The 26,614-nt window shown below is 56.0% G+C and overlaps 2 protein-coding genes across 2 annotated transcripts; both read right to left on the reverse strand.

Annotated features, from left to right (window-relative positions):
• Nucleotides 1-4,201: 4,201 nt before the first annotated feature.
• TGFB1I1 (transforming growth factor beta 1 induced transcript 1) lies at nt 4,202-8,925 on the reverse strand. The gene is made up of 11 exons (XM_054714450.1): nt 8,868-8,925; nt 7,545-7,660; nt 7,367-7,419; nt 7,124-7,266; nt 6,869-6,956; nt 6,647-6,752; nt 6,343-6,537; nt 5,422-5,595; nt 5,073-5,154; nt 4,747-4,895; nt 4,202-4,512 (listed from the first exon to the last, which is right to left on the reverse strand). Exons 1-11 carry the CDS (start codon nt 8,878-8,880, stop codon nt 4,246-4,248), a joined length of 1,386 nt encoding a protein of 461 aa, XP_054570425.1. The 5' UTR covers nt 8,881-8,925; the 3' UTR covers nt 4,202-4,245.
• Nucleotides 8,926-11,874: 2,949 nt separating this feature from the next.
• On the reverse strand, nt 11,875-18,139 carry ARMC5 (armadillo repeat containing 5). The gene is made up of 6 exons (XM_008152892.3): nt 17,641-18,139; nt 15,988-16,095; nt 15,108-15,894; nt 13,736-14,235; nt 13,013-13,145; nt 11,875-12,911 (listed from the first exon to the last, which is right to left on the reverse strand). Exons 1-6 carry the CDS (start codon nt 18,116-18,118, stop codon nt 12,092-12,094), a joined length of 2,826 nt encoding a protein of 941 aa, XP_008151114.1. The 5' UTR covers nt 18,119-18,139; the 3' UTR covers nt 11,875-12,091.
• Nucleotides 18,140-26,614: the final 8,475 nt, after the last annotated feature.

Genomic DNA, 26,614 nt, shown 5'->3' on the forward strand with positions numbered 1-26,614 from the left:
CGCTTGCAGCACCAGTCCCCGCCAGGCCCACAAAGTGGCCACTGCCGATGTTGCTGGCAAAGAGAGAGGCCCCAACCTGGTGGCCAGGGGCATGGGTGAGCAGGGCGCTTCTCCAGCCCCCTCCCACCCCACAGCCCGCCTCTCTCACCGGCCACCACACCATGCTTCGTCCCGCCAGGAAGTAGCCGCCCACAGTGCCTCTGTTGGTTCTGCACATGGACTGGGGGACAGGAGTTGGGGGAGACCCGGGTTCAGGGCATGTCTTTGAACCTCATTAGCCTTCTCAACACATTCCTCAGCCTTGTTTCAGGCTGAAGATTAACCCGCGCTCTGCTCCCCGATGGTTCACACCCCACCCCCACAACCTCTTCCCAGGCCCCCAGAGCCACCCATGCCCTAAGCTGTTGTCCAACTCCCCAAGCCTGAGCGTAGCTAGATTTGGCCTGACTTTCCCGGGGCCCTGGTTCGGGCCGTGGGCTTCTGTCAGCCATTACATAGATGGCGAACAGAGGCCTCGTTCAGAATGCTGTCCCTGACTGAGGACAGACCAACCCAAGGATGGGAGACAAAGAATGGGTGTTGATTAGCCCTCCCTATGGCTATCAAAAGACTTATTTGGGGGGATAAGTCTCACCCCTTCTCCCCCCAACACCTGGTTTCTCCCTCAAGGATCTAGGCATCCTGCCCCTACTGCCACCTGCAGTCTCCCTGCGCCAGGCCCCAGAAACCTGGCCCCAGCAGCACCCCCTCAACTCCTCACCCACAAGCCGACACCAATGACCAGCAGGAAATAAGCAGCAATGACCAGGATGTCAGCAGGGTTGTCAATTAAGACCCTCTGCTCCGCCAGCTCTGGCGCCAAGCTTGCCTCTGTGTGTTCCTCCATTCTGCCCAGGATCTGCGCCTCCAGGGACCAGCCCCGGGGTTCTCCCAGGGGAGGGGTTAATGGTTACCTCAGGTGCAATGAGCTGACAAATCGCCCAGGCCTTGTCCCCCCTCCCCGCCTTTGTTTAGCTGAATCAGGTCACATCAAGGCGGAAGGCTGGTCCTGGGGAGGTGGACCCTTTCAAGTTCCGGAACACTCCTTCCTGGGCCTCAGCCCCTACCCCTTCCCTAGTGCCTCAGGCTCAAAATCACTTCACCCCCTAAAAAACGCCAACTTTTCAGCCTTGACCTAGGGAGTCTGGCTGAGTCAGCCCCCTGGTTCTGACCAATCCAGAGGGATCATCTTCAAACCCTAACCTGACATTGTCAGTCCCCTCTCAGAAACACTCCATAGCTCTCCATCCCAGTCAGGAGGGTCGGGAAGCTTCTCACCTGATGTTCAGGGCCTGCCAGGCCCCAACTCCGCCCACCCTCGCCCTTGCACCCAACCAAACCTAGTTTCCCTCCTACTCCTTGGCCCTGCCCAGCCTGTGTATGTTCATTCCCCCAAACTTGTGTAAGTTGTGCCTTCTGCTCAGAATGCCTCCCTGCCTCCCAAACAGCCAACTCCTGCTCGGCCTTCAGTACCCAGCCCTTACTGCTTTAGCAAAGACTACTCGGACTTTTCTGACTCAGTTCCCAGCACCCTGAGTGGCCCTTCTCTGTCTCCCCACAGGCTAGAGCCTCCCCGAGAGCTGGACGTGCTCTGGTTCGTCCCCGGAGTTGGGAAGAGCTGTGTCTGCCTTTCTTCTAGAATTGACCAGCCTCGGACGTCTGACCATGCCGTTGGGTTCATGCCCGAGATGGGGCATTTTAGGGGAATTTAATGAATTGTGTTTAGGGGATGCCTTAAAAGCAGACCCCCAAAATGAGAACTGGAGTGCAAGGACTTTACCGGGGAGGTGATCCCAACAGGGGCCCTGAAGGAGTGGGAAAGAAGACAAAGGCGAAAAGCCGATGACGGGTGTGTCCACGGACAGGTCCCCGCCGTGCACACTGGAATCCAACCCCAAGGGGGGTCCTCTGAGACTGTGGAGAAAAACCTCAGAACTGACCCTCAAGCAGCCAGGAAGCTCGGGTGTCTCTTCGCCAATTCCTGTCTCTAACTAGTTAGAGGTTACAGGAACCCCCCACTCCCCCACTTCAGCCCTGTGGGGTGCAAGAGCACACTCCTCCCCCAGAGAGCACCCTCACACAGATACCCGGGAAGCAGCTGGGAGGTGGTCCGAGCAGCTGTGGGCAGGGCAGTCACAGTGTCTGCTCCGGGGGTGAGGAATCGGAAGTGCCTGAGAGAATGCAGGGTGACAGGGGCTACTGGCCTCACTGTGGCCTTCACAGCACTGCAGGATGTGGCACCTGTCTCCTCTTTGACCTCATCGCCTGCTGCTCTCCCCTCTTCTCGCTCTAATCCAGCCACGCTGGCCTTGCCTTTCTCCCAACGTGCCGAGCTCTCGCTACCTCCTGGCCTTTGCACCTGCTGCTTCCTGCGCCCGGAATGCCCCCCTCAGGCTCTTCGCCTGGCTGGCTCTTTCTCAGCCAAGTTGCAGCTCAGACACGACATTTCCACAGAGGTCTTCTCTGACTAGCTGGTTAAAGTAATCCCTCCTCACCTTCGCCAAGTTCTCTACTTTTTCCTTCTCATTTTCCCACCTTCCCTTCATTCGCAAACATTTACTGAGCACTTACCACATACCGGATACCATTCCAGACCCTGGAGAGACCGTCATCTGACAGATAAATGTGTCATCTGACAGGCTCTCCGGAGCTTGCATTCCAGTTGCAGAAACAGACATAAACGAGCAACAAATAAACATGTATTTGTGACAGCGATGTGCAGGACCAGGGAGGTGCTGTGGGTAGGAACAAGGTGGGTGAACCAATGTTAGCTCATCACACTTGTCATTTGTCATCTCTCCCCCCCCCCCCCCCCACACACACACACTAGATTTCAGCTCCATGAGGGCAAGGAGCATGTTCCCTGTGGTCTCCCCAGCACCTGGTGTGGACCTGACACGGCAAGTATTCAGTAGACGCTTGGCAAAGGAATGAGTGGAGACTGGAGATGGCCGATTTGAGCATACCCAGTTCAGGAGGTGGTTACCCGCCAGGGGATGGACGCACTGTCCAGGGAGAATATGTGGAAGGGGAAGCGCAGGAGGCCCGGGAAGAGCAGGGAGAGGAGCCCCAGGGAGGAGTCTGGCATCTGCCTGAGGCCAGGGCAGATAACACCCCGCCTGTCTCTTCCCACACATGCTCTCTCGGGCTGCTAGCTCCTCCTTGAGCTGGAAGGGGCTCTGAGGGTCCATCTTTTCCATCCTCCAAGTTCCCTATAATTCAGACCCCGGAGTCCATGCCCCCTCCCCAGGGAACTGCAGGGTCCAAGGTAAAGATTCTGGGGCTCAGAAAGGCCCCTGGGGCTTGGGGATTCGGATGGAGCCTGACCCTCACCTCACCTAAAACCTGGCCCACCTTCCTCTGCCGGGCTTAGCTCGGGTGTCACCTCCTCCAGGAAGCCTTCTTTGACTCTCAGTTAGAAGCCTCCCTCTGGCTCCTCCAGCCCCAGTGCTCCCCTCAGCCCTGCCCTGACCACACCAAGTGTCACCCTCTGCCCAGGGATGGGTCAACACCAGTAAGAGGGAAGCTGTGCCTTAGTGCCCAGGCCCAAAGGGTGGGCATGCACTGACACTCTGGAGGAGGGGCAACATCTGGAAACCAGACAAGGTGGCGGGGGTCGGGAGAGTTGGGAAGGGAACAGCCTAAGTGCTCATTTCAAAAATATAGAGGGCTTAGCGGGTGGGTGGGTGGCGGCGGAAGGTTCTCCGGGCCCGGCTTGAGCTGAGCCGGCTCTGTCTGTCTGCAATCCCGCAGGTCCGCTCCCGCCAGGCGGCGCCGGGAGCCCGCGGCGGGAGGAACCGGCACGAAGAGCGGGGCGTGGAGACGCGGCTCCGCGGCAGACACAGCACCAGGGCGACGTGGACCGTGTGTTTATGTAGAAAAGTGCACAGAGCAGTGAGGGAGCGGGGAGGGAGCGCCGGCCTGGGGCCTCCTGCAGTCGGGGCTCCCTCGGGGTGGGGATCAAGTGAAGGGCTCAGGAGGGGCGCTAGTCGGTGTACGGCCCCCTCTGGGGGCGCGTGGCTTGGGGATTGGCCGGGCCTTTCCTGAGCTGCCCACGGAGAGCGCAGAGCGAGGTACCTTGGGGCGTCTCTCCAGCGGGCGGTGCTCACAGGGTGGGGTCGGGGAAGCCCCCAGCTCCCAGAGCGCGGCCTTGGGCGGGGGGTGAGGGGGCGCAGCACCGTGAGGGGGGCGGCGTTCGGGGCGGGGTCAGCCGAAGAGCTTGAGGAAGCAGGGCTGGCAGTAGGGCTTGCCGGCGCGCTCCTGGAAGGAGCCCTTGGTGAGCGCGCGCAGGCAGAAGGTGCAGGTGAAGTGGTCCGGGTGGAAGCGCCGGCCCAGGGCCGACACGCAGCGGCCGGTCACCGGGAGGCCGCACGTGGCGCACAGCGAGCCGCGCCGCGCGTGGAAATGGTTCTCGCACAGCGGGCGGCCCTCGTGCTCGAAGAAGCTGCCCGCGGAGAAGGGCGCGAAGCACTCCTGGGGGGGGGTCAGGCCGGACCTCGCACCGGATAACTCGCTCTAGGAACCCAGCGCCCCCGCCCCCAGCCCCCGCCCCCAGGCCCCGCCCCCAGGCCCTCCGAGGGGAAGCCCCGCCTCCGAGCCGCCCGCCCAGGCCCCGCCCCCAGGCCCTCCGAGGGGAAGCCCCGCCTCCGAGCCGCCCGCCCAGGCCCCGCCCCCACCCCGCCGCCCCAGGCCCCGCCCCCAGCGCACCCTGCAGACGAAGCAGTCGGGGTGCCAGAGCGCGCTGAGCGCCGAGATGTAGTTGTCCAGGATGGGGCCCTGGCAGCCCTGGCAGCGCGGGGCGAACAGCTGCAGGAAGTCCCGGCGGCAGTAGGGGCGGCCCTCGCGCTCGTGAAAACCTAGGGGCGGAGCGGAAGGCGATGGATGGGAACCCCCGGGTTCAGCGGTGGGGACCCGACGAGAGCACGGAAAAACTCAGGACCCCAAGGACTAAGGAGGTCTCAGCGGGCTGGGCCAAAGGCTGCGAGGCGGGATGTCAAGCAGACCCCTGGCTTCCAGGTGGGAGGCAAGCTCACCCTCGTCTCCGAAGGGCTCCCCGCAACTGACGCAGCAGAAATGCTCCGGGTGCCAGTGGGTGCCCAAGGCAGTGACCATCTTCTGTAGGAAATGAGAGCGGACACCCTATGACCTCCATCCCTTCTTCCCGCCCCCTCCCACCCGGACCTCGGTGAGTGGGTTGAAGGATGAGTTAAGGCAAGGAAGACCTAAGGAGGAACTTGGGAGCCAAAGAGAGAGGGGAAGAGGCCAAGGGGCCGAGCTAGGGGGCTGGGGGGTGGGGGTTGGGGGAGCGGGGGCTGGGGGGAGGGGACAGGAGTGGATGCAGCCCATCTCCCGGCTCCTAGCAGTGGGCCAGGCAGGGCTCACGTGTCGGATGGGTTGATTGCAGAGGCCGCATCGTGGGGAGAAGCGCTCGAAGTAGCACTCGGGGCAGAAGGGGTCTCCGTCCTTTTCGAAAAAGCTGCTGCCTCCCAGGCCGGTGGAGCAGCCGCTGCAAACGAAGTGCTCCGGGTGCCAAGCTCGCCCCAGCGCAGTCACCACCTGGAGTTGGGGTTGAGGCCAGGGTCAGAGCGGCCCAGTGAGCCAAGGTTCCCGCTGCACTTCTCAAGCCACGCAGTCCAAGTGATGGAGTCAGCCCGGGTCTTCCGGCACAGAGCCTGGGGCCCTCAATACTTTTTAGGAGCCCACGAAAATGTTGTAATTTCTTTTAAAATCAGAAGGGAAAAAATGAGCTACAAGAACATTATTTCATAGAAAATATTAATATATTCATCTTTATACTAACACAGTCATAAAACACAAATTTTAATATGTTTTAATGGAGGAAGGGACCCATGAAGGCAAAAGCGCTTAAGGCCCACGGAAGCCATAATGCCGCCTGCTTTGCTGGGATCGGGAATTCTGGGATGGAAGCAGGGCACCTCAGCAGAAGGATCTACGTCAACAACTTGGCACAGTTACGAACCAGAGCTCCCGAACCAGACTGTGGTGGAGGAAAACAGTCTGTGGGGTGGAGCCCCCCAGGCTTTCATGGCGATGAGGTGAGATGGGGTTTGTACAGGAGCGCATAGGAGGACCACAGGGAGTGGTAACTGGGTTGGGATCCTCGCCCTGCCACTTACTTGCTGTGTGATTCAGAGCTTCAGTTTCCTCCTTCATAAAATATGAATAACAGTAACACCCACTTTCCGGAGTTATTTATTAGAAGGGGACAGACAGCACGAGGCTGGGGCTCAGTGAAGGTGGGTCTGTGGGTCTCCCCCTCACCACTCGCAGAGCTCCACTTACTTGCCCAGCAATGGCTTTATTGCAGGAGCCACAGAGGCCCTTGGCCTGGGTGGGAATGCCACGGCGGCTGAGGTCGGACTGCAGCAGCCCCAGCATGGTGTCCAGGCTGCCCTTGCTCGGCGGCCCTGGTGGGGATGGGGAGCCCTCACTCGCGGAGCTTGGCGCCGGTGTCTGGGTGGGCCCGGAGGCTGGAAGCTACAACAGGGAGGATGTGAGTTGAGTCAGCAAGGCAACAGCTGTGGGAAGGTCTCAGATGGGTCAGGGAGCCACAAAACCACACCGGCCCACCCTCCTGCTGACTCACATGGTTCTGGACTCGGAAGTCAGAGAGCGAGGCCATCAGTCTGTCCAGCTCCAGGGTGGCCGAGGTGGCCGAAGGTTTTGGGAGAACAGGGGATGGGCTGGGCGGGCTATGAAGAACAACCTGTGTCAGCTCAGAGCCTCCCCGAGTACCGCTCCCTCCAGGAACTCGGGCATCCGAGACCAATCACCTCTCCGCTAGACCTGGCAACTGTGCCAAACTCACAGGCTGGGCCTTTTCTTGTCCTCGGACTGGTCCTCCTTCTGCTCCCCGGCCGTCTCCTTGCTAGATGGGAACTGAGACATTATTTCATCTGCAGGGAGGAGAGAAGGGCACTGGACACAGGGCCTGCTCTACACAGCCTCCCACTTAAGGCTTTGTGTCCTTGTAGCTGCTACTCCGGGAAATCCATACCCCTTAATCTCTGCCCTGCCCTGCCCTGCCCCAGCCCATCAAGGCCTGTTTCAGTAACCATGGTACCTGTGATGTTGAACTGAGTAGCATTGAGTTCCTGAAGCAACCGGTCTAGCTCACAGAGTCCTGTGCCCAGGACGCCGCTGGAAGAGGAGAATGGAGGAGCCGCAGGGGCCGCAGGCTTTGGGGACTGAGGCTTGCATACCGTACTGGGAAACAGGGTGGGAGCTTGGGTTCAGGGCGGGGATCTAAGACTCCTCACCTGAGTCTCTATTGGCTTCCCCATCCCCCAGTTCTCAGGCCTCTTACCTGTAGAGATGGTCCTTGTCCCCAGAGGCTCCAGAAGACTCCCCAGTCCCCATCTACAGAGAGACGGACACATGTGTGGGGTGATAGACCAGTACTTTGCCTCACTCAGGCCCAGATTCCCCCAGCCTTGGCCAGACTGGCCCTAGTGGTTGCCCCAGTCCACAGCATCTGATCTCACCTGTGGCTGGTGGCCATAGGGCAGGGGAGACGTGAGGGGCTCTGGGGACCGCTCTTTTGGAGCCCCTGACCTTGGCATGTGTGACGTGGTGGTCTCCAGGTCAGAGAGCAGGGCATCTGCAGGGAGGCCGTCAAGGTGAGAAGTTGAGAGGTCCAGGTTAGGGCAGAGACAGGGCCTTAAGATATCAAAGAATAAGGCTTCCCAGTGGGCAGTATGTGCGGACAGAAGCCGGTATTCAGAAGGAAACACAGGCCAGACCCGGACAGAGAAGTGGAAGGGCAGTAAGGAATACATTTGACCAGAATATCCCCATTGGCTCATCCTGGGAGTCGTGCACAAACCCAACCGTCTGACTTTTTTTTTATTCTTGAAATCTTCCCTAATGCAGTCAAAATTGGCTCTTAACTGAAGCCAAAGTTGACTCCACCCCAAATTGCTCAATTGGCTACATGCCTGGCACCCAGCCTTCTGATTGGGCGCTCTTTGCCACGCCCACTAATTCCTCCGGACCTGGCCAGGCCCCCCCAGCTCTGGCTCACCTCCAGGCCCCACTGAGTCCCACCCTATGCACCTCATTGGTGCGTCTGCAGGGACCTGCTTTCTGATTGGCTTATTCTCCGCAGTACCAGTGCCCGCTACCCCTACTGAGCAGCACCCCCTATTGCAGGGTGCTGGAACCCCTCTGTCTCACAGTTGGAGGGCACAGCCTTCCAGCCCCGGTTCCAACAGATAGGGAGTACAAAATGCCTCCTCCTTCTTACACGGACACCACTACCCCCCCCCCCCCCCCCCATCCCCTTTCCCTTCCAGAACCTAGAAGTCCCTGCCCCCTCACTCTTCGTCTGAGCACCGCGGTGGGACCCTTCACCTCTCCCCGGCACCTACCAAACTGAGGGACCCTTAACTCTTCCTCCCCCAGCCCCCCGGGCAGGCCCCTTTCTTTTCCAGAACTTGATGTCAAAGCCTCCCTTTCCTGCCTACTTTCCCAGTCCGGACCCAAGACCCCTCCGACCCTCCCATCCCTGAGCCCCTGAGCCCCGGCGGGCGCCCGCGGGCAGGCACGCGTCTCCCGGCGCGTCCGCAGCTGGGGGTGAAGGGGCCGGGAGAGGAAAGGAGGGAGGGAGCGGCTGGCCCGGGAAAGGCAGGAAGGGAGAGGCAGGAAGGGGGACGTGGAGTCGGAAAGGAGGCGCGGGCTGAGAGCAGAAGCGAGAAGACAGGAGGCAGGATGAGGAGATGCCGGGGAGGGCCAGGGGCTCCAGGATGGGGAAGCGCGTCCAGAGGTTGATGAAGGGCTGGGCACAAGGGGACCCGGGCCCTACTCACCCAGGTCCTCCATGGTGGGGCACCGGCGGACCACGCTGGGCTTGCAGGGCGGGGGCCGTGTCCGGTGGGGGCGGAGGGCGGTGGGGGGGTGGGGAGGACGTCCGGGAGCTGGAGGCCCAGCCGTGACCATGTAAGGAAGCCGGGATCCGTTGGGATGGGGCTGGAGGGAAAGGTGGGGGGCAATGAAGGGGAGAATCCTGGGTGGGGGCGTGTAAGGGAGGGAGGGCTGCGGTCCACGCAGGCCCAGCCCGCCAGCCTGCTTGCGGGGAGGCAGCCACACCCCGGCCTTGGCCTCAGCTGCAGGGAGCCCCAGGCGGCCACAGCCAGACTCAGAGAAGTGGCTCTTCCAGACCTAGCTCGGGATCGTCCGCCCAGTGCCACTCTCAGACGCAAACCGAGCCCCCAAGCAGACACCTCTCAAAGTTAGCACCCTGAGGCTCAGACAGGGCCCCCTCCCACCCAGCCTTTCCTGAGAGACTTACTCCAGGCAGAATTTCGGGGCTGGAGCAGAAATGATGTTCTAAAACTGAGGCAGATCCCAGGTTCAGAGACTTTCCCTTAGAGACCCAGACAAACAATGACATAAACAGAGATCCAAAAGGCACAGTACTAACCACAAAGAAATCTCTCAGAGACAGACAGACACAATGGACCCTCCTCCCTTTCCTCCAAGACTTGAAAACAGACATAGAGTTCAACTGAAACCCAGGCCCATGCAGGCTGAGAAAACACTCCCAGGCAGCCAGACCCCAGCCCACCTTCAAGACAAAGCCTTCCCCAACAGGGCGGCCCAGACCTGTTCCAAAGACACCGATGAACACAGCAAAGAAAGCAAGACGCAGACTCCGGCCAGCCACCCAGGAACAAGAAGCCCTCCTCGGACCGAGACCCTGAGAAATCAGGATTGAAACGAGCCCGGCCGGCGTGGCTCAGTGGTTGAGCATTGACCTATGAACCATGAGATCACAGTTCAGTTTTGGTCAGGGCATATGCCTGGGTTGTGGGTTCGATCTCCAGTAGGGGGCGTGCAGGAGGCAGCCGATCAATGATTCTCATCATTGATGTTTCTCTCTCTCTCTAAAATCAATAAAAAAATTTTTTTTAAAGATTGAAATGAGACACTCTGTAGTTGGCATGGGCAGACACAATGGTGCTGCAGCCACTGGACTGTGGGTCTCAATCCAGACCTGAGCACTTTAGTTTTCAAAATTCAGCAGGCCACGAGCTGTTGTGCCCACCACCATGCCACGAAGGAATGGGTTTCCTCTCATTGCATTTACAAGATATAATAATAGCATCATTGCAAATTATTCCATACAAAATGGTGGTTTTGTTAAGTGGAGAGAGTATTTAATATTTCACATAGGCTTTGATTTATATGTGTAATTTTAATTATTATTTTTTTAAATTTTGTTTTTATTGATTTCAGAGAAGAAGGGAGAGGGAGAGAGAAACATCAATGATGATAGAGAATCACTGATCAGCTGCCCCCTGCACACCCCCTATTGGGGATCGAGCCCACAACCTGGGCATATGGCCTGACCGGGAATCGAACCATGACCTCCTGGCCCATAGGTCGCCGCTCAATCACTGAGCCACGCCGGCCGGCCTGTTATTTATTTATTGAGTGAGTTAGTTAATCCTCACCTGAAGATATTTTTTCCATTGATTTTTTTTTTAGAGAGAGTGGAAGGGAGAGAGGGAGGGAAGGGAAGAGAGAGAAACATTGGTGTGAGAGAGACACATTGATTTGTTGCCTCCCTGCACGTGTCCCAACCAGGGCCAGGTATCAAACCTGCAACCCTTCAATGTGTGGGTCAATGCTCTAACCACTGATCACACCAGACAGGGCTGTCATTTTTACTTAAAATGTAACTTCTTACAGCGCACACCTTTTTGGATATGGAATTGAGGTATACAATGCTGTTGTAGATGGAATAAATGCTTAAAACAAAACTTACAAGGGTAGAATAGGGTACAATCCTTATTTTAAACTGTAATTCAGAAAAAATATAATAAGAATCATAGTGTCATAGATAGTTCTCAATGGTGTAGTTATATTTGGTAATACTATCTCTTACAATATAACCCTGATATTGAGCTGAGATCTGTACAAGAACTGACCTCCAATTCATGTTTTTCTGCAAGGCAATAGGCCATGCCAATTAAACTGAAGGAGAAAAAAACAGAACAAAACAAAAACAGCAGCAAATCAGAACCATCTGGTGCCCAGGGCACCCTCCCCTCAGTCCAATTCAATCAGAAAGGGCTCAGGCGTCAATAGGTGTAAACATGTTTAATAAGCTCCCTGGCGGTCCTAATGCACAGCCTGATCAGACACCTGGACAGACACTCCTGGAGACAGCAGTGCCCGCCTCAGCTCCGAGGCCACTGGCAGACTCAGTGCAGGCATTCTCCTCAGTTAGCGGCCACCTGAGTGCTCAGTGACCTGGGAGCCAGGTGATGGAGGTTCTGCATTGGAGACCAAAATAACACAAGCTCCTCCCTCACCTCAATGCCAGCCCAGGGCTTCGGCTCTCTCTGGGCATGACTAAGACAGGAACCCAGCAGGAGGACACTTGGCCCGAGAGATGAAAACAGACCCAGGGATGGAAGGCCCAAGGTGGGTGATGGCCACTCAGAAAACAGCAATGCCAAGGCCTTGGCCATGCCTCGCCAAACTCACAGCATTCCCTCAGCACAGCCCGCTCAGCCTGAGCAAGGTCTGTGTCAGCTGAGTGGCTGTCTGAGCAATGAAGTCACGTGAGCAGGAAGCAGGCTTCCCTCGGGCCCATAACCACATCCTAGGGAGAAGCCGGGGACTCTACCCTATCCCAGGGCTCCGGGAACCACGGCCTATCACTACCCAACTCCTACACGCCAGGGCGGCCTATATGGAGACACAGAGACCTAGACAAGACCCTCTTGATGGGTGAAGGGTAAGGAGATGCCCACAGGAGAGTAAGCAGAGACACACACAACAGGAATATCCAACTCCAAAGTTTTAATCCCATCCCGAAGGCTGGGCTCGCCTCCATCTCGCGGACCCCATGCCCAGACCGTGGCCTCGGCTGCTCACTCCTGAGTCTTCGGCCCATCGTCCTGGGGCCCAGGTCCATCCTCTCGTCGGTCCTCAGTGGTGACTCCTGCTCAGCCTCCTCCCTGTGCCACTCTGGGAGGCCTTCTTCTTGGCAATTCATTCTTGGGTCCCCTCCGAGGGGATATCAAGAGTCTAGGCTGGGACCCTTGCTCCCCACTTCAACTCCCATCACCACAGCCAGTAAAGCCTCAGTCAGGGGACCTGCTTCTTCTCCTGCTGCCTCCACAAGCCCCACTAAGGCCAGAGCCCGCTTCCGTGGGCACTGCCCTGGCCCCAGGGTCCAGCGTGCACAGTGGGCAGCCAGCCGGGGCCGGCCCAGGCGGAATACCTCACCCACTGACTCTGGGCCACCTTGGGATCCCAGGTGGATACGGCCCACAGCCTCTTCCAGTTCCTCCTCCAGCCCAGGCAGCAGGAAACGGCCAGCAGCCTCCAGTGCCTCCTCAGCCTCTGAGCCCAGCAGGGGCTGGCCTGGCGGGGGAATGGGCCTCAGGGCTGCCCCACAGCCCCGGCAGCCATGCAGGTGATGCAGGATAGGCCAGGCTGCGCTGGGTGATAGGCCTCGAAGAGGTACCAGGTCCATCTGGGCTTCAGCAAAGCTGCCAGCTAGCAGGGCCCGGAAGAAAGGAGAGGCAGTGGATGAGGCAGCTCGCTGGGCGGGGAGCCGTAGGCCTGAGTCCAGCAGGAAGTGTAGATCTGGGGCTGGGATGGGAGCTGGGCCCAGCAGCGGTTCATAGTGGCAATGGGAGGGCGGGTCTAGGTCCAAGGGGGTTGCAGGTGGGAGGGCTGGGCTCACAGTGGGAGACACCAGGCCTTGGAGGCAGGAGAGGGAGTCTGCAGCAAAGAAGAGGAAGAGTGGATGCGGAGCTGGCCGCGTCAGGGCCGAGAGGAGGAGTTGGAGGCCGCCCTGGTCCAGAAGCAGCCGGCGCCACAGAGCGGGCTTCCTATGGGGAGAAAGAGAATCTTTCAGAAGGTGGAAAAGGTGCGACTGGGCAACAGCAACCTCGCTCCCCTGACCCCTGCAAGGCACTTCCATCCCCCTCACCGACAAATGAAGGGCAAGGTCAGTGCACAGGCCACGCGGTCCTCAGGACTCCCAGAGAGCAGCAGGTGAGTGAGGGCACCCACTCCAAAGGGCGACTCAGCCTGCACCGTCAGGTTCTGCAGCAGCATCTCACCTGCAGGGATGGGCAGAGTGGGTCAGGTTGGGAGCTGGTGTCCGAGACTGGGGAGGGATGGGTAACACGGCTTCCGGCCCCGAAAGGAAGGTGGGAAAAACCTCAGGGCAAGAACCCAAGGCGCGGGGAAGGAGGCTGGCGCAGGCCCTGAGGGATGGGGCCCAGAGACCGGGAATTGGAAGTGGAGGGCAGGAACAGGAAGTGGGATGTCAGGGAGTCAGTCAGGGGCCCAGGAGACAGGGCAGACCCTGGTAGTGTTGGATGTGGGGGTTGGGCCTGAAAGGACATGGCACCTGAGCCTGGCTTCACAAGCCAGTGACACCGCAGAACCCAGAGGAGATTAGGGAAGGAAATGCCAACAGGTACAATTCTAAATTGTTGGGGCCCCAAAGCTTGGGCCCGGGATGGAGCCGAACTCTGCAGGCTGGGATGGTGGAGCAGGAGGGGCGGGATGGCACCCTCCACCCCTGGTGGCTGGGTTGTTTGGATGGAGGGCTGAGGGCAGTGAGGAGGAGGAGTGGTGGGTAAGGCGAGGTTGTGGGCTCACTGAGGGGTAAGTGGAGGACCGAGCGGAAGGGGCAGGGACACACCCAGCTCCCGGTGCTGGCTGCGCAGACTGGGGGGCCGGGCACGCAGCGTGGGCCAGTCGTCCGGGGCGACGCCCAGCACCAGCCAGGCTCGCAGCAGCGCGGCTCCGTAGCTGCGCACGAAGGCCTCGAGGCAGGCCGGGTTGCAGGTGAGGCGCGCCAGGATGCGCAGCGCGCGCGGGCTCGGTGGGCCCGGCGCCCCCGTCACGTAGGCCAGCAGGCCGCACAGGGCCGGGCCGGTCACCAGCGCCCCGCTCGGGTCTGGAGCCTGGGAGAAGCGCGAAAGCAGCAGCAGCGCCGGCCCCTCGCGGCCCCACGGCTCCTCGGTGGCAGGGCTGCGGCCTCGAGGCGTCCGCGCCAAGGCCGGGCCCCGGGCGGGACTGGCTGCCTGGGCCTGCTCGGGGGGCGCAGGCGGCGGAGGAGGCAGCGGACAGCGCTCTGGAGACCGGTCCGGAGAGATGTCGGCCGGGCCCGCGGCGTAGCCCTCAGATATCAGCCACGACCTACGGAGGAGAGAAGGGGAGGCTGAACTCAGAGCCAAGGTGAGGGGGCAGGTCCAAAAGGAGGTGGCCGAGCCCGGAAGAGGAGGTGGCCAGAGGGGAGATAGGGGAGAAAGGGAGGGGGGAATCCCCATCATTCAGCAATGACTGATGCCTGTCTGTGCCAAGCCCCATTTTAGGTGTGGAGTAGGAGAAGCGATGCGTACAGAGAAGTGAAAAGGAATAGAAAAGAGCAGAGGGAGGGAAAGTTGACATTAAAAACCAGTGGGGATGGTGGCCCCCTGAGGAGGTGAGGCCTGATCCAGGAGTCCCGGAGGAAGAGGGCTCTCCGGGACAGAACCGCAGCCAGAGGCCCCAGGGCACTGCCTGTCGTGGAGGACTAGCCAGGAGGCCAGTGTGCAAGAGTGGAGCGGACACCAGGGGGAGCCTCAGGAGACGAAGTCAGAGAGTTCACAGACAGCTGACAGGTGCAAAGCACCCTCATTTATGCTTCGCAACTGTATGGGGAAGGCATGCGTTATTATCCTCCATTTTTCATGCAAGGAATTAGAAGCTCAAAGAAGTTAACTTTCCCGTGATAACTGGTGGCACCAAAATAAGAACTTGGGCTCCAGAGCACACCATCACAGCCAGAGCACATTCTACCTTCCAGGGAACCTCTCTGGACCCCAACGTTCAGAGGTCCTGGGGTGGAGCCAAGGTCAAGGGTGGATGCAGGGGAGAGAAGAAGGTGCATTTAATGGGGACTAGAAATTGGTCATGTGTGGGGAAGACAAGGGATCAGGAGTCAGAGGGGGTGAGACAGAGGGGGTGAGGGTAGTGGAGAGAGCCAGAGCAGACACAAACCCCATCCCAGAGCTCAGGGAGGAACCCACCTGAGGCTTCGGAAGCTTCCGGCTTCTACCCGCTCAGGGGTCCGCTCCTCAGGAAAGTCCCAGGAAGCAGCTTCTTTTCCCTCTTCGTCCTCATCACCAAGCTCACCACACAGCTGCCCGGCCAAGAGCGGTACAAGTCCCAGAGCCTGCAGCCGGCCCAGGGCCCCTGTATCATAGAGGAAGCCCACAAGGGCAGCCACAACACGAGGGTGCCAGGCGCTGGCATGAGGATCCCGCAACAGGCCCATCAGCAGCTCCAAACCACCGGCATCCCGCAGCCGGGCTCGGTTGATGGCCTCCCGGCAGAGTAGGCACACAGCCCGCACCAGGGGCTGCTGGGAGGCTGGGCCAGCTCCATTGGGACCTCGGCGTTGCTGGAGCTCACCCAGTAGCACCTCCACACCACCAGCATTGCCCAGTGCAGGCCGTACCAGGCCCTGGGCACACAGATTGGCAAGGATCAGGATAGCTGACTCGCGGACCGTCCTTTTGGGATGGGAGGCTAGACTGACCAGTGGGCCTAGCCCTCCACCCAGACTTAGCTGCTCAGCACAGGCACGGGAGCAACCTCGGCTCAGCTCCAGGAGGGCACGGACTAGGGCCAAGGTCAGCGCAGGGTCTGGGGCAGCAGCCAGAAGCTCAGCCAGTGGGCGCACTGCTCCCTGCTGTGCCAGGGCCAGGCGGTGCTGGGGGGAGTCCGCCAGGTTGCGGAGGGCACGAACCACACTCTGCAGGCAATGTGAGTCCTGGCAGGTCGTCAGGCTCTCAATGAGGAGGGGAACAGCACCTGGAGAGGGAAGGGGAGGACAGAGGGTGAGCAGAGAGAGAAACCCAGGCCCCTGTCCCACCCCAAGCTAACTCCACCCTCACAGCCTCTCACCAGCAGAATGGATGTCCCCACAGCTCTCAGGTTCCATGGCTAAGTTGCCCAGAGCCCGGGCTGCTCGGTTCTGGATGCTGTCTGTCTTCACACACTGAAGAATAGTCACTGCAAGAGAGTGTGGCCGCTTGAGGGTTCTATCCCTTCTTGTCTCTCTCATTAACCACCCCAAGAATGTGGCCTTAGAGGATCAGGAAAGGCCTCCAGAAGAAACTAACATTGGGTCTAGGAGGTTAAGTAGGCAGGGATTTAGTAGAAGGATGATGGATGGGGCTGGAACAGGCCATTTCAGGTTTGGAATCAGCCTTTGCAAGGGTCCAGAGGTGGGACCCAGTGTCTGCTCTGACCTCATGAAGGGCCTGAATGCCAGGCCAAAGAATCAGGGCTTGAATGTGAGGGCACCGGGAGCCACATCAGGCTTTAAGCATGGGAATGGTGTGATAGAATCTGGCAGCCAGGAGAGAGAATGGATCATGGAGGGGGAGAATAAGGCAGGGGAAGCATGAAGGAAGTTGGTGCAATAGTCCAGGTGAGAAAGGACAGCGGCTTGAACCAAATCAGTTACCAACACAGCCCAGGACATGGGAACAGGGCTCTGGGCACACGATGGAAGAGGGAGAGAAGTGGATGGATTACGGAGATATTCAGAAGGCAGAACAGTGACTGAATGATGGGGGTTGTACACTAATAATAAAATACTTAATTTATTGAAGACTAATTAATGTGCCAGGCCTCCTGTCAAACACATTTTGGTCCAGATGCATTTTATGCACGTTTAAAATATATTGATGTTTCATTACCCCCAAATTTTAAGATTTTGTCAAAATTGGTATAATATCACCTGGACGGTGTTAATCAGTGGTTGTTTAATTTCCTGTCACGGCACATGCCTGGGTTGCGGGCTCAAACCCCAGTAGGGGGCATTTAGGAGGCAACTGATCGATGATTCTCTCTCATCACTGATGTTTCTATCTCTCTGAAATAAATAAAACACTTTTTTAACCCGTATAATTTCATACAGGCTATAAGTAAACCGTATTCACAACGTTGCCACTAGGCGGCGCCAACTTAGCTGGGAAACAGAAAAGCTTGCTGTCTTGTTAGGATTCGTTAACTGCTTGTTTTTAGCTCGAAGTACCCAGTTCATGTTTAGAGCATCTGTGTTCTATATCTGTATTTCATTTTCTCCCGTCTCCAGTTATGCGAGGTAGCTATTATTATCCCGTTGTGAATCCTAGCCTCTAGGGGTCTAGCTGACTGCAGAGCCCACTTTTCTGACCACTACATCCTCTGAGCTCTAGCTCATCAGATGACAGCCCTGCACAGGGCCGGACGTTCAGGAGACACTGTCTGCCATGAACCTCATAAATGGAGGGTAAAAATCATCGAAAAGTCACCAAATAATCCCTTTAGCCTCACCAGCCCAGAGGCGAGGGAGAAATGGCTGTAATTATTGATCTGAGAGAGCTCGAGTATAATGTGTAACAGAGCTGTAACCTAACGAGGCGTGAAAGCTCGAGAAGTGTGGGCACCGCGCGGTCACAACGCATGTTCTTCCAGGATCCAACACAAAGAACTCAAGACGCCGCCAAAGCCCAGGCCAGGAGGGGGAGTGCGTGGAATCCTTCTAGGACACGGGGGCGGAGCACTTACCCAAAGACAGAATGCCTCCGAGTCTGCGCACTTCAGTCCGGCACGCCCCTTCCGTACAGCAGTTGGCTAGGATGCTAAGCGCCAAGTCCAGGGTCTTGCGCAGGCGCGCAGGCGGCGAGGGCGTCGACAAGGACGCAGAGGAGGGGGCGGGGCCAGCCGAAGGGGCGGGGCCAGCCGAAGCCGCAGACTCGATCGACGAAGGGGAGGAGCCGGGGCCAGCCAGGCACGGGGCGGGGTCCGCTGCGGACGCTCGCCGTAGCAGCGCCAGAAGGGGGAGGAGCCCGCCGCGTGCCCGGAAGCGCTCGATTCCCCCCGTTGCCTTGACGTGGCGCGTGCGGAGAGCTAAGAGCGCACGGCCCAAGGGTGTCTCGTTGGTAGCTGTATCCTTTGTCCCACCTAGACCCTCCCCGGCCGCCGCCGTGAGCTGCGCGAGGCAGAAAGAGAGCGAGTCCGTAGGGGTTGGTTTCGCAGCCGCCATCTTGGCTCAGGCCTAAGGCTCCGCCCCCCTCTAGCCTCTGATCTGGGGGAGCGGAACTGGAAGAGAGGGACGTAGCCAGGCACCTCCTCTCTGACGCTTTTTAAATAGCGCCACCGCAGTTATTAAGCAAGTCGGAAGTTGTAGTTCGCGATCCCGGTACTCTGACTCTTGCACAGTCGCAGAAAGCACTTCGAGGGCAGTAGTTATCTAATCGTTGCGCGAGCCCAGGCGGCGCGTGCGGTGCATGCTGGGATATGTAGTTCCCTCCAAGCTGACACGCCGGGTCTAGTAGGGGTGAGAAACTCTCCCAGGGGACCCGAAGTGTGCTGGTGCATCTGGAGATCCCAGACTTGCGACCACGGAGTCTCAGTATCGTGCTGCACCAGGTGACGTGGCTAGTCCGCCCCCAGAGTGTCCTCGGCAGCGACCACCTTTTCCTTCAGGCTCGTTTCGCCGCCCCCCAGCAAAGCGGGTACCGAAGTCCGCTCTGAGGTATTGAGAATCTGAGCCAGGACGAAAGTGTCAAATACTTGACAGCGGCCGCAGATGGGGAGCTCCTGATCGGTCAGTTGAATGAGAGGGTTAAACTTATAGAAACCACTCGCTGCCACTTCCTAGAGCATCTCGGGCTAGCAGATACTTGCATTTTCGTCCACTGCCAAAACCAACTGTCCCGCAATCTCCAAAGCCTTTGAGTGCCAGGATGTGAACTGACCGAAGCGTAGGTCCCTGACCTCATTCACCAAAGCAGCTACTTGGGTGGCAAACCTACTGCTGTCTGGAGTGTGGCAAGAGCTTCCGACCAGGCTTCAGATCTGATTAAGCATCACTGAGGGCGGAGCTAATAAATATAAGCGGAACAAGAGGCTTCAGATCTGATTAAGCATCACTGAGGGCGGAGCTAATAAATACAAGAGGTACAACTACGTCATCCCGGCGAAATGGGGGGAGGAAAGCGGGGTGAGTCCTAACCTCCAGAAAGTGTGCCACAATGAAGGCTATGTTTTGCAGTCCTAACCTCCAGAAGGTTCCATACAGAAGGCTGTGATCTGGAGTCCTAACCTCCAAAAGGTTCCATAGAGAAGGCCGTGTTCTGGAGTCCTAACCTCCAGAAGGTTGCATAGAGAAGGCCGTGTTCTGGAGTCCTAACCTCCAGAAGGTTGCATAGAGAAGGCCGTGTTCTGGAGTCCTAACCTCCAGAAGATTCCATAGAGAAGGCCGTGTTCTGGAGTCCTAACCTCCAGAAGGTTCCATAGAGAAGGCTGTGTTCTGGAGTCCTAACTTTTGTGGAGTGAAGGCGAGTAAAGACCACTGGAGTCCAGACCAAATTAAAATTTAGGGAGCCTTTACTTGCTGGCCAGCGACTGTTCTCTCTCCACGCAGGGAGGTCAGAGAGCAGCCCTGACCCTTTGTGCAAGACCACTTTTAAGCACATTAACCACATCCTGTTTTTTCAGAGTAAGCAACCCAAGACAAAACAGTTTTTCCCAAATAATGTCAGGGCCATGCTATTGATGACCATGTTATTTACAGGGTTATCCTGTTCTTTAGAAAGCTGACAGTGTTCTATCTTGCAAGGCTATTTTGTGAGGTGCAAGGGGAAGGGGCCATAAGACCATATCTCAAGGCCTGGCCTGGTGTCAGCACTGACAACTCTATCTGGGGCATAGTCCACGGCCTCTCCGGAGTGCTCAAAAATTCCCACTCTCTAACATTCCCCACTGGTTTTATGGGAGAATCAAATCGTTTCTCCATCATCAGTGCAGACATGATGATAGTGAGTACGCAGGACCATCAGCTTTACTGCCTGTATTCGCCTTTGTACATAGTTGGTGAGACTATTTATAAGACAGGGTCCAAATGTTGCTGCTATTAACAATAAGATCAAAGGTCCTGCTAGAGATGTCAGGAGTGTTGTCAGCCATGGGGACCAAGAGAATAGATTTTCATACCAGTTTCCCTCCATTCTTTGCCTTTCCTCTCTATCTTGGAGTCTTTTTCTGAGTTGACTTAGGCTTTCTCTGATGACCCTGGAATGGTTGGTATAAAAACAGCAAGTTTCTCCTAAGGCCATACAGTGTCCTCCTTGCTTCACGAATAATAAGTCTAAACCCCTTCTATTTTGTAAGACTTTTCTGCTAACAAACTGAGAGAATCCTCTAGGCGGTTTACATTCTCCTCTAGGGTGCTTAAGTCTAGATCTACTTGGCTGCTAAGTTCCTTGAAATTTTTGTCTCCCGTGACCAGTGCTGCAGTGCCTATTGCAGCTGATCCGGCTATTCCCAGACCGACAAGCAGGGGGATAATTACTGGGGCTCTAAGAACTCGCCCAGGGGCTAGGCCCAGTTGCTCTCGCCCTCCCTCCCCAGAATAGTAATACACCTGGGGTAGGATATGAGCCAAGATGCATAAGGAAGGCTTGCGGGGGTGCATCAGTGTCAGAGGAGAGACACAAGGGGTGATTCCTGTGGTGCACGCGAACCAGGTGCCTTCAGGGGCCACCAGGTACCGGTCTGTCTCCTCTTCACTGTCCTGACCAAACCTCAGTACTGAGGAACAGGATTCACCGTAGGGGGATTTTGATAAATCAAACTCTGAGGACATAACACAAGTACCTCGTCCCTGGAAATCCCCAAGGGTTAATTTTGGGGTTTGCCCCCATCTGCACACCCCTTGTGGGGGGTTTGTAATTGAAACATTTCTAACGTCTGATGAATCTGAACCAACAGTAGCATTTGCCCCTATTCCAATGTAGTAGGGGGGTTCTGGGTTTAAACACAACCAACAGTCTCCGGTGGCATTTGGGGAGGTCTGGTTTAGAAAGTTAAAAACGGCATCCAGAGTGTCCAGGATAAGTCTCCGGCCTGGTTTGGTAGTGTGAGTCTTAGGAACAAGGGTCACCGACACCTTGGTCAGAGGAGTTAATTCAGTATTGTTCCGGGCAGGAGGTGGTGGTGTGGGACGGGGCCTCAGTGGCTGTACTGGAGGCAGCCCCTTGTCTAAGGGTCCTAAAAGCCCGATGGGGTTTTTCCTTTGGATCCGCTGGGTTCTCTGGAGGGTGAAGAGGACCCCGGGATCTCTTCCAGCTACATACAGTCTCAGTCCCCAAGTTTTTCCTGCATCCCAGTATTTTTCCCACCAGTTTTGGGGCCTGATAACAACGGGATTGCAGTCTCCTACCATACAGTTATTGGAAGGGGCCCCGGGTGGACTATTCTCTTGAACCGGAGGGCAGGATCTCTGTTAGTCCACAGTGCCATAGTCTCACAACCCCATTGGGCACAATAATAGTCCCCGTCAGTTCCACATTCAGGGCTACCTTCGGCTGGGCAGACATAATTTGAGTTCGCCAAAGTTCTCGTTATAAGAGGAGGGTGCCACACCCATAACCCGTGATATGCCCCATGGGCTGCTGGGGAAATGTCGTGGGTATTGCTTTCTGGTGGCTTTCTCCAAGTTTCCCCAAATAATCGGCATAAGTCAGTCTCTATGGAGGGGGGCCCTGGGGTCGTGGTATGACCTGTAACAGTCCCATCCACAGTCTGGGTCAGTTCCTATGTGTAATTAGCCCTCAGGTAGGGATTACTCGCCTTGATGGGCCACAGGCACATCAGGATCAGGGGGTCTTTTGAATCGGATTTTCAGGGGGTCCTTGGTGTGCTGGATGGTCCATCTCTCCGGCTGGTTCCCTGATTCCGCCTTCTTGATTTGAGTTCGATGTATCCAGAGCTTTTTTCCTGCAACCTTCACCGCTGATGGGGTGCTGAGGACAACAGTGAAGGGTCCAGTCCACCTGGCCTCCAGGGATGATGGCTCATGCTTCCGCACACAAACTAGGTCTCCTGGTTGAAATGCAGGTGGTGCAGGTGTAGTCCCAGGGGATGGGTCTCGGTGAGCCTCTCGGACCAGCCGGTGGTTAAGTCTGGAACTCAACTGTAAGGCCTGTAGGGACTTTAGGAGGTTGTGATTAGAAAGGGATGCCAACACTTCTTCCCCTAGCTTGGGAAGCAGCGGTGGGGGTCGGCCAAACAGAATCTCAAAGGGGGTAAGGCCCTTTACGTAAGGGGTACAACGGGCCCGGAGAAGGGCAAAAGGAAGGAGGCTTACCCAGTTCTCGCCAGTCTCCAGTTTTAATTTTGTTAAGGTTTCCTTTAGGGTCCGATTCATCCTCTCTACCTGCCCTGAACTCCGAGGTCTATAGATAAAGTGTTATTTCCAACTTATGCCTAACATTTTTGCCAATAGTTGAGTGATGTGGGCAATGAATGCCGGACCATTGTTGGACCCCATCGCAACAGGTAGGCCAAACCTGGGGATAATTTCTGAAACTAATTTCTTTGTGCTTTTTCAGACTTGGTAGGGTAGGCTTCTGGCCAGCTGGAGAACGTGTCAATAAAAACCAGCAGGTATCTATATCCTCCCTGCCCTGGGGGTAATTCTGTCAAGTCTACTTCCCAATGTTCTCCAGGACTACTTCCTCTGAGTCTGGTTCCTTGGGCCAAGGGGGAGTGTCTCCGAGGGTTTACCTGTGCACAGACGAGACCTGGAAGAGCTTAGGGATATAATAGTCTCGTTTAAGCAATTCCACCAGCTTGGTTCCCCCTAGATGGGTGCTCTGATGGACCTGAGAAATGAGTTCCCTTCCCAGGGCCTCCGGAATGAACAGTCTGGTGTCAGGTAATTCTCTCCATCCTCCAGATGCCTCCTTAACCTCGAGTCTCTTCCCCAGTTTGTTATCAGTCTCTGAATAGACGGGGGTCTCTTTGAAGACCTTTGTCGGGAGAGCTGGCAGGATATGTAGAGGCCCCACTAGTTGGGGGGCTGCCTCTTTCGCTGTTTTATCTGCAAATGCGGATAAAAGGTTCCATAGAGAAGGCTGTGTTCTGGAGTCCTAGCCTCCAGAGGTTCTATAGAGAAGGCTGTGTTCTGGAGTCCTAACCTCCAGAAGGTTCCATAGAGAAGGCTGTGTTCTGGAGTCCTAGCCTCCAGAGGTTCCATAGAGAAGGCTGTGTTCTGGAGTCCTAACCTCCAGAAGGTTCCATAGAGAAGGCTGTGTTCTGGAGTCCTAGCCTCCAGAGGTTCCATAGAAAAGGCTGTGTTCTGGAGTCCTAGCCTCCAGAGGTTCCATAGAGAAGGCTGTGTTCTGGAGTCCTAACCTCCAGAAGGTTCCATAGAGAAGGCCGTGTTCTGGAGTCCTAGCCTCCAGAGGTTCCATAGAAAAGGCTGTGTTCTGGAGTCCTAGCCTCCAGAGGTTCCATAGAGAAGGCTGTGTTCTGGAGTCCTAACCTCCAGAAGGTTCCATAGAGAAGGCTGTGTTCTGGAGTCCTAACCTCCAGAAGGTTCCATAGAGAAAGCTGTGTTCTGGAGTCCTAGCCTCCAGAGGTTCCATAGAGAAGGCTGTGTTCTGGAGTCCTAACCTCCAGAAGGTTCCATAGAGAAGGCTGTGTTCTGGAGTCCTAACCTCCAGAGGTTCCATAGAGAAGGCTGTGTTCTGGAGTCCTAGCCTCCAGAGGTTCCATAGAGAAGTCCTAGCCTCCAGAGGTTCCATAGAGAAGGCTGTGTTCTGGAGTCCTAACCTCCAGAGGTTCCATAGAGAAGGCTGTGTTCCGGAGTCCTAGCCTCCAGAGGTTCCATAGAGAAGGCTGTGTTCTGGAGTCCTAACTGTGTTCTCCAGAGGTTCCATAGAGAAGGCTGTGTTCTGGAGTCCTAGCCTCCAGAGGTTCCATAGAGAAGGCTGTGTTCTGGAGTCCTAACCTCCAGAGGTTCCATAGAGAAGGCTGTGTTCTGGAGTCCTAGCCTCCAGAGGTTCCATAGAGAAGGCTGTGTTCTGGAGTCCTAACCTCCAGAGGTTCCATAGAGAAGGCTGTGTTCCGGAGTCCTAGCCTCCAGAGGTTCCATAGAGAAGGCTGTGTTCCAGAGTCCTAGCCTCCAGAGGTTCCATAGAGAAGGCCGTGTTCTGGAGTCCTAACCTCCAGAGGTTCCATAGAGAAGGCTGTGTTCCGGAGTCCTAACCTCCAGAAGGTTCCATAGAGAAGGCTGTGTTCTGGAGTCCTAACCTCCAGAAGGTTCCATAGAGAAGGCTGTGTTCCGGAGTCCTAGCCTCCAGAGGTTCCATAGAGAAGGCTGTGTTCTGGAGTCCTAACCTCCAGAGGTTCCATAGAGAAGGCTGTGTTCTGGAGTCCTAACCTCCAGAGGTTCCATAGAGAAGGCTGTGTTCCGGAGTCCTAGCCTCCAGAGGTTCCATAGAGAAGGCTGTGTTCCGGAGTCCTAACCTCCAGAAGGTTCCATAGAGAAGGCTGTGTTCTGGAGTCCTAACCTCCAGAAGGTTCCATAGAGAAGGCTGTGTTCTGGAGTCCTAACCTCCAGAAGGTTCCATAGAGAAGAAGGCTGTGTTCTGGAGTCCTAACCTCCAGAGGTTCCATAGAGAAGGCTGTGTTCTGGAGCCCTAACCTCCAGAAGGTTCCATAGAGAAGGCCGTGTTCTGGAGTCCTAACCTCCAGAAGGTTCCATAGAGAAGGCTGTGTTCTGGAGTCCTAACCTCCAGAAGGTTCCATAGAGAAGAAGGCTGTGTTCTGGAGTCCTAACCTCCAGAAGGTTCCATAGAGAAGGCTGTGTTCTGGAGTCCTAACCTCCAGAAGGTTCCATAGAGAAGGCTGTGTTCTGGAGTCCTAACCTCCAGAAGGTTCCATAGAGAAGGCTGTGTTCTGGAGTCTTAACCTCCAGAAGGTTCCATAGAGAAGGCTGTGTTCTGGAGTCCTAACCTCCAGAAGGTTCCATAGAGAAGGCCGTGTTCTGGAGTCCTAGCCTCCAGAAGGTTCCATAAAGAAGGCTGTGTTCTGGCAGATTTTGAACTTGCAACCACTATGTGAGTTCTGGGGTGTATGACCCCTTTGAAGGAGAACTGTCTTTATATGGTAAACTAGAACGGATGGGGCCCGAGGTGGCCAAAGTGAAGGACAGGAGACTTGTCTGGTGAGTTCAGGGGGTGCTTTGTGGCATTTCTAGGCAGGGTCAAAAGGCCCAGCGTTTGTCTTCTGCCCCATTTCCTTTAGTTCCTTCCCTCGCAGGTTCCCCAGGCTCTTTCTCTGCTCCTCAATGAAGGAAAACATGGTGAAGATTCACGTGTGCCCAGACACTGGGGCCTGAACATGGCCCTTGGCCTGGGCATTGGGGAGCGCTGCCCAAACAAACATTTCTGTTGGTAAAAAGTAGAGGATATGGGAGCTCGATGGAGGTCTTCCCAAAGCACTCCATGATCTATGCTCTGAGCAGAGTCTGCGCTGAGAGGTTCTTCTCTTTCTTCCTCATAGATGCCTGTGTTCCTGAGGTTGACCAGACCCAATGTCCAACTCTGCTGGACTGTCCTTCCACTGTTAGCCCCATGCATCTGGTGCTCTGTCTCCAGATTGTGCCTTTAAAAAAAAAAATCCTCACTCCAGGTTATTTTTCCATGTACCCAAGCTCATGCTCTCCGCTCCCAGGAAAGGCCTCACTCAGAACCAGGACCTCTCAGTGTACTCAGTAATAAAACAATAAAAACAATGGCAACAACAAACTTTATATCATGAAGGAGTAAAGGAGTGAAGAAGTGACTCTAGTTTCTAAGCCAATGGCTTGCTAAAAAGAGCTAATTAGAAGAAGGAAAGAATGTTGTTAGAATTATGCAAACTAAAGGGACAAGCAAGGAGGAAAAGAAGAAAGAAAGAAAAAATACTTCAAAAGAGATCTGCTCTTCCCTGTCCCTCACCCCTTCCCTTCCTGAATTATCAAGTCTTCAAGCCTTTGGGGGCAGACAAAGCAAAATAGACATCTGCAGGCGGTGAGGAGAGACGCAGCGGCAGAGCGGTGTGTCAGAGCTCCGCAGGGTGAGGCGGGCTTCATGGGAGGGAAGAAGATGGCAGGGAGATAGGAGACTCGTGACACCAGGTATTGATCAAATTGTTACATGTATTAAGGATAATGAGAGTTAGGTTTCTTATTGTCAGAGAGGCACAAATAGGGAAAGGGAGAAGACTCCGGTGACTCATGGTGCTGAGATGGAATTGGAGGTATATGGAGGTGGATGTATGATTTTCAGTAAGTGTATAGATAGATATAGAAATATGTATGCGCACACATGTGTGTATAGTTCCTTCCCTTGGAGGAACCATAAGAAAAAGTTTAAGATAGTGTTGAGAAAAGGCTGAGGTACTGTTCTAGTATAAGGGAGACTAAAGAGACCTAAGAGCTGAATGAAACGTGTGGCTCTGAAATGGACCCATGTGCTGTAAAGGACATTTTGTGTTAACCAGCAACACCTGAGCAGTGTTTGAGGTTTCCATGGCAATTCCCTGCTTTGATGGCTGTGCTGTAGTTCTATAGGAGAACGGTCTTAATAGATAGGAAGTACGGTTTAGGAGGGAACACTTGGGAATGGGAGGCCCAGAGACAGTGCAATAGTTACCATGGTGCAAACTGAGAGCTGGCCTTGGGAAACTTGAGACCCACTCTTGCATA

The sequence above is a fragment of the Eptesicus fuscus genome, chromosome 4 (assembly GCF_027574615.1).
Source record: "Eptesicus fuscus isolate TK198812 chromosome 4, DD_ASM_mEF_20220401, whole genome shotgun sequence".
NCBI classification, from domain to species: domain Eukaryota; kingdom Metazoa; phylum Chordata; class Mammalia; order Chiroptera; family Vespertilionidae; genus Eptesicus; species Eptesicus fuscus.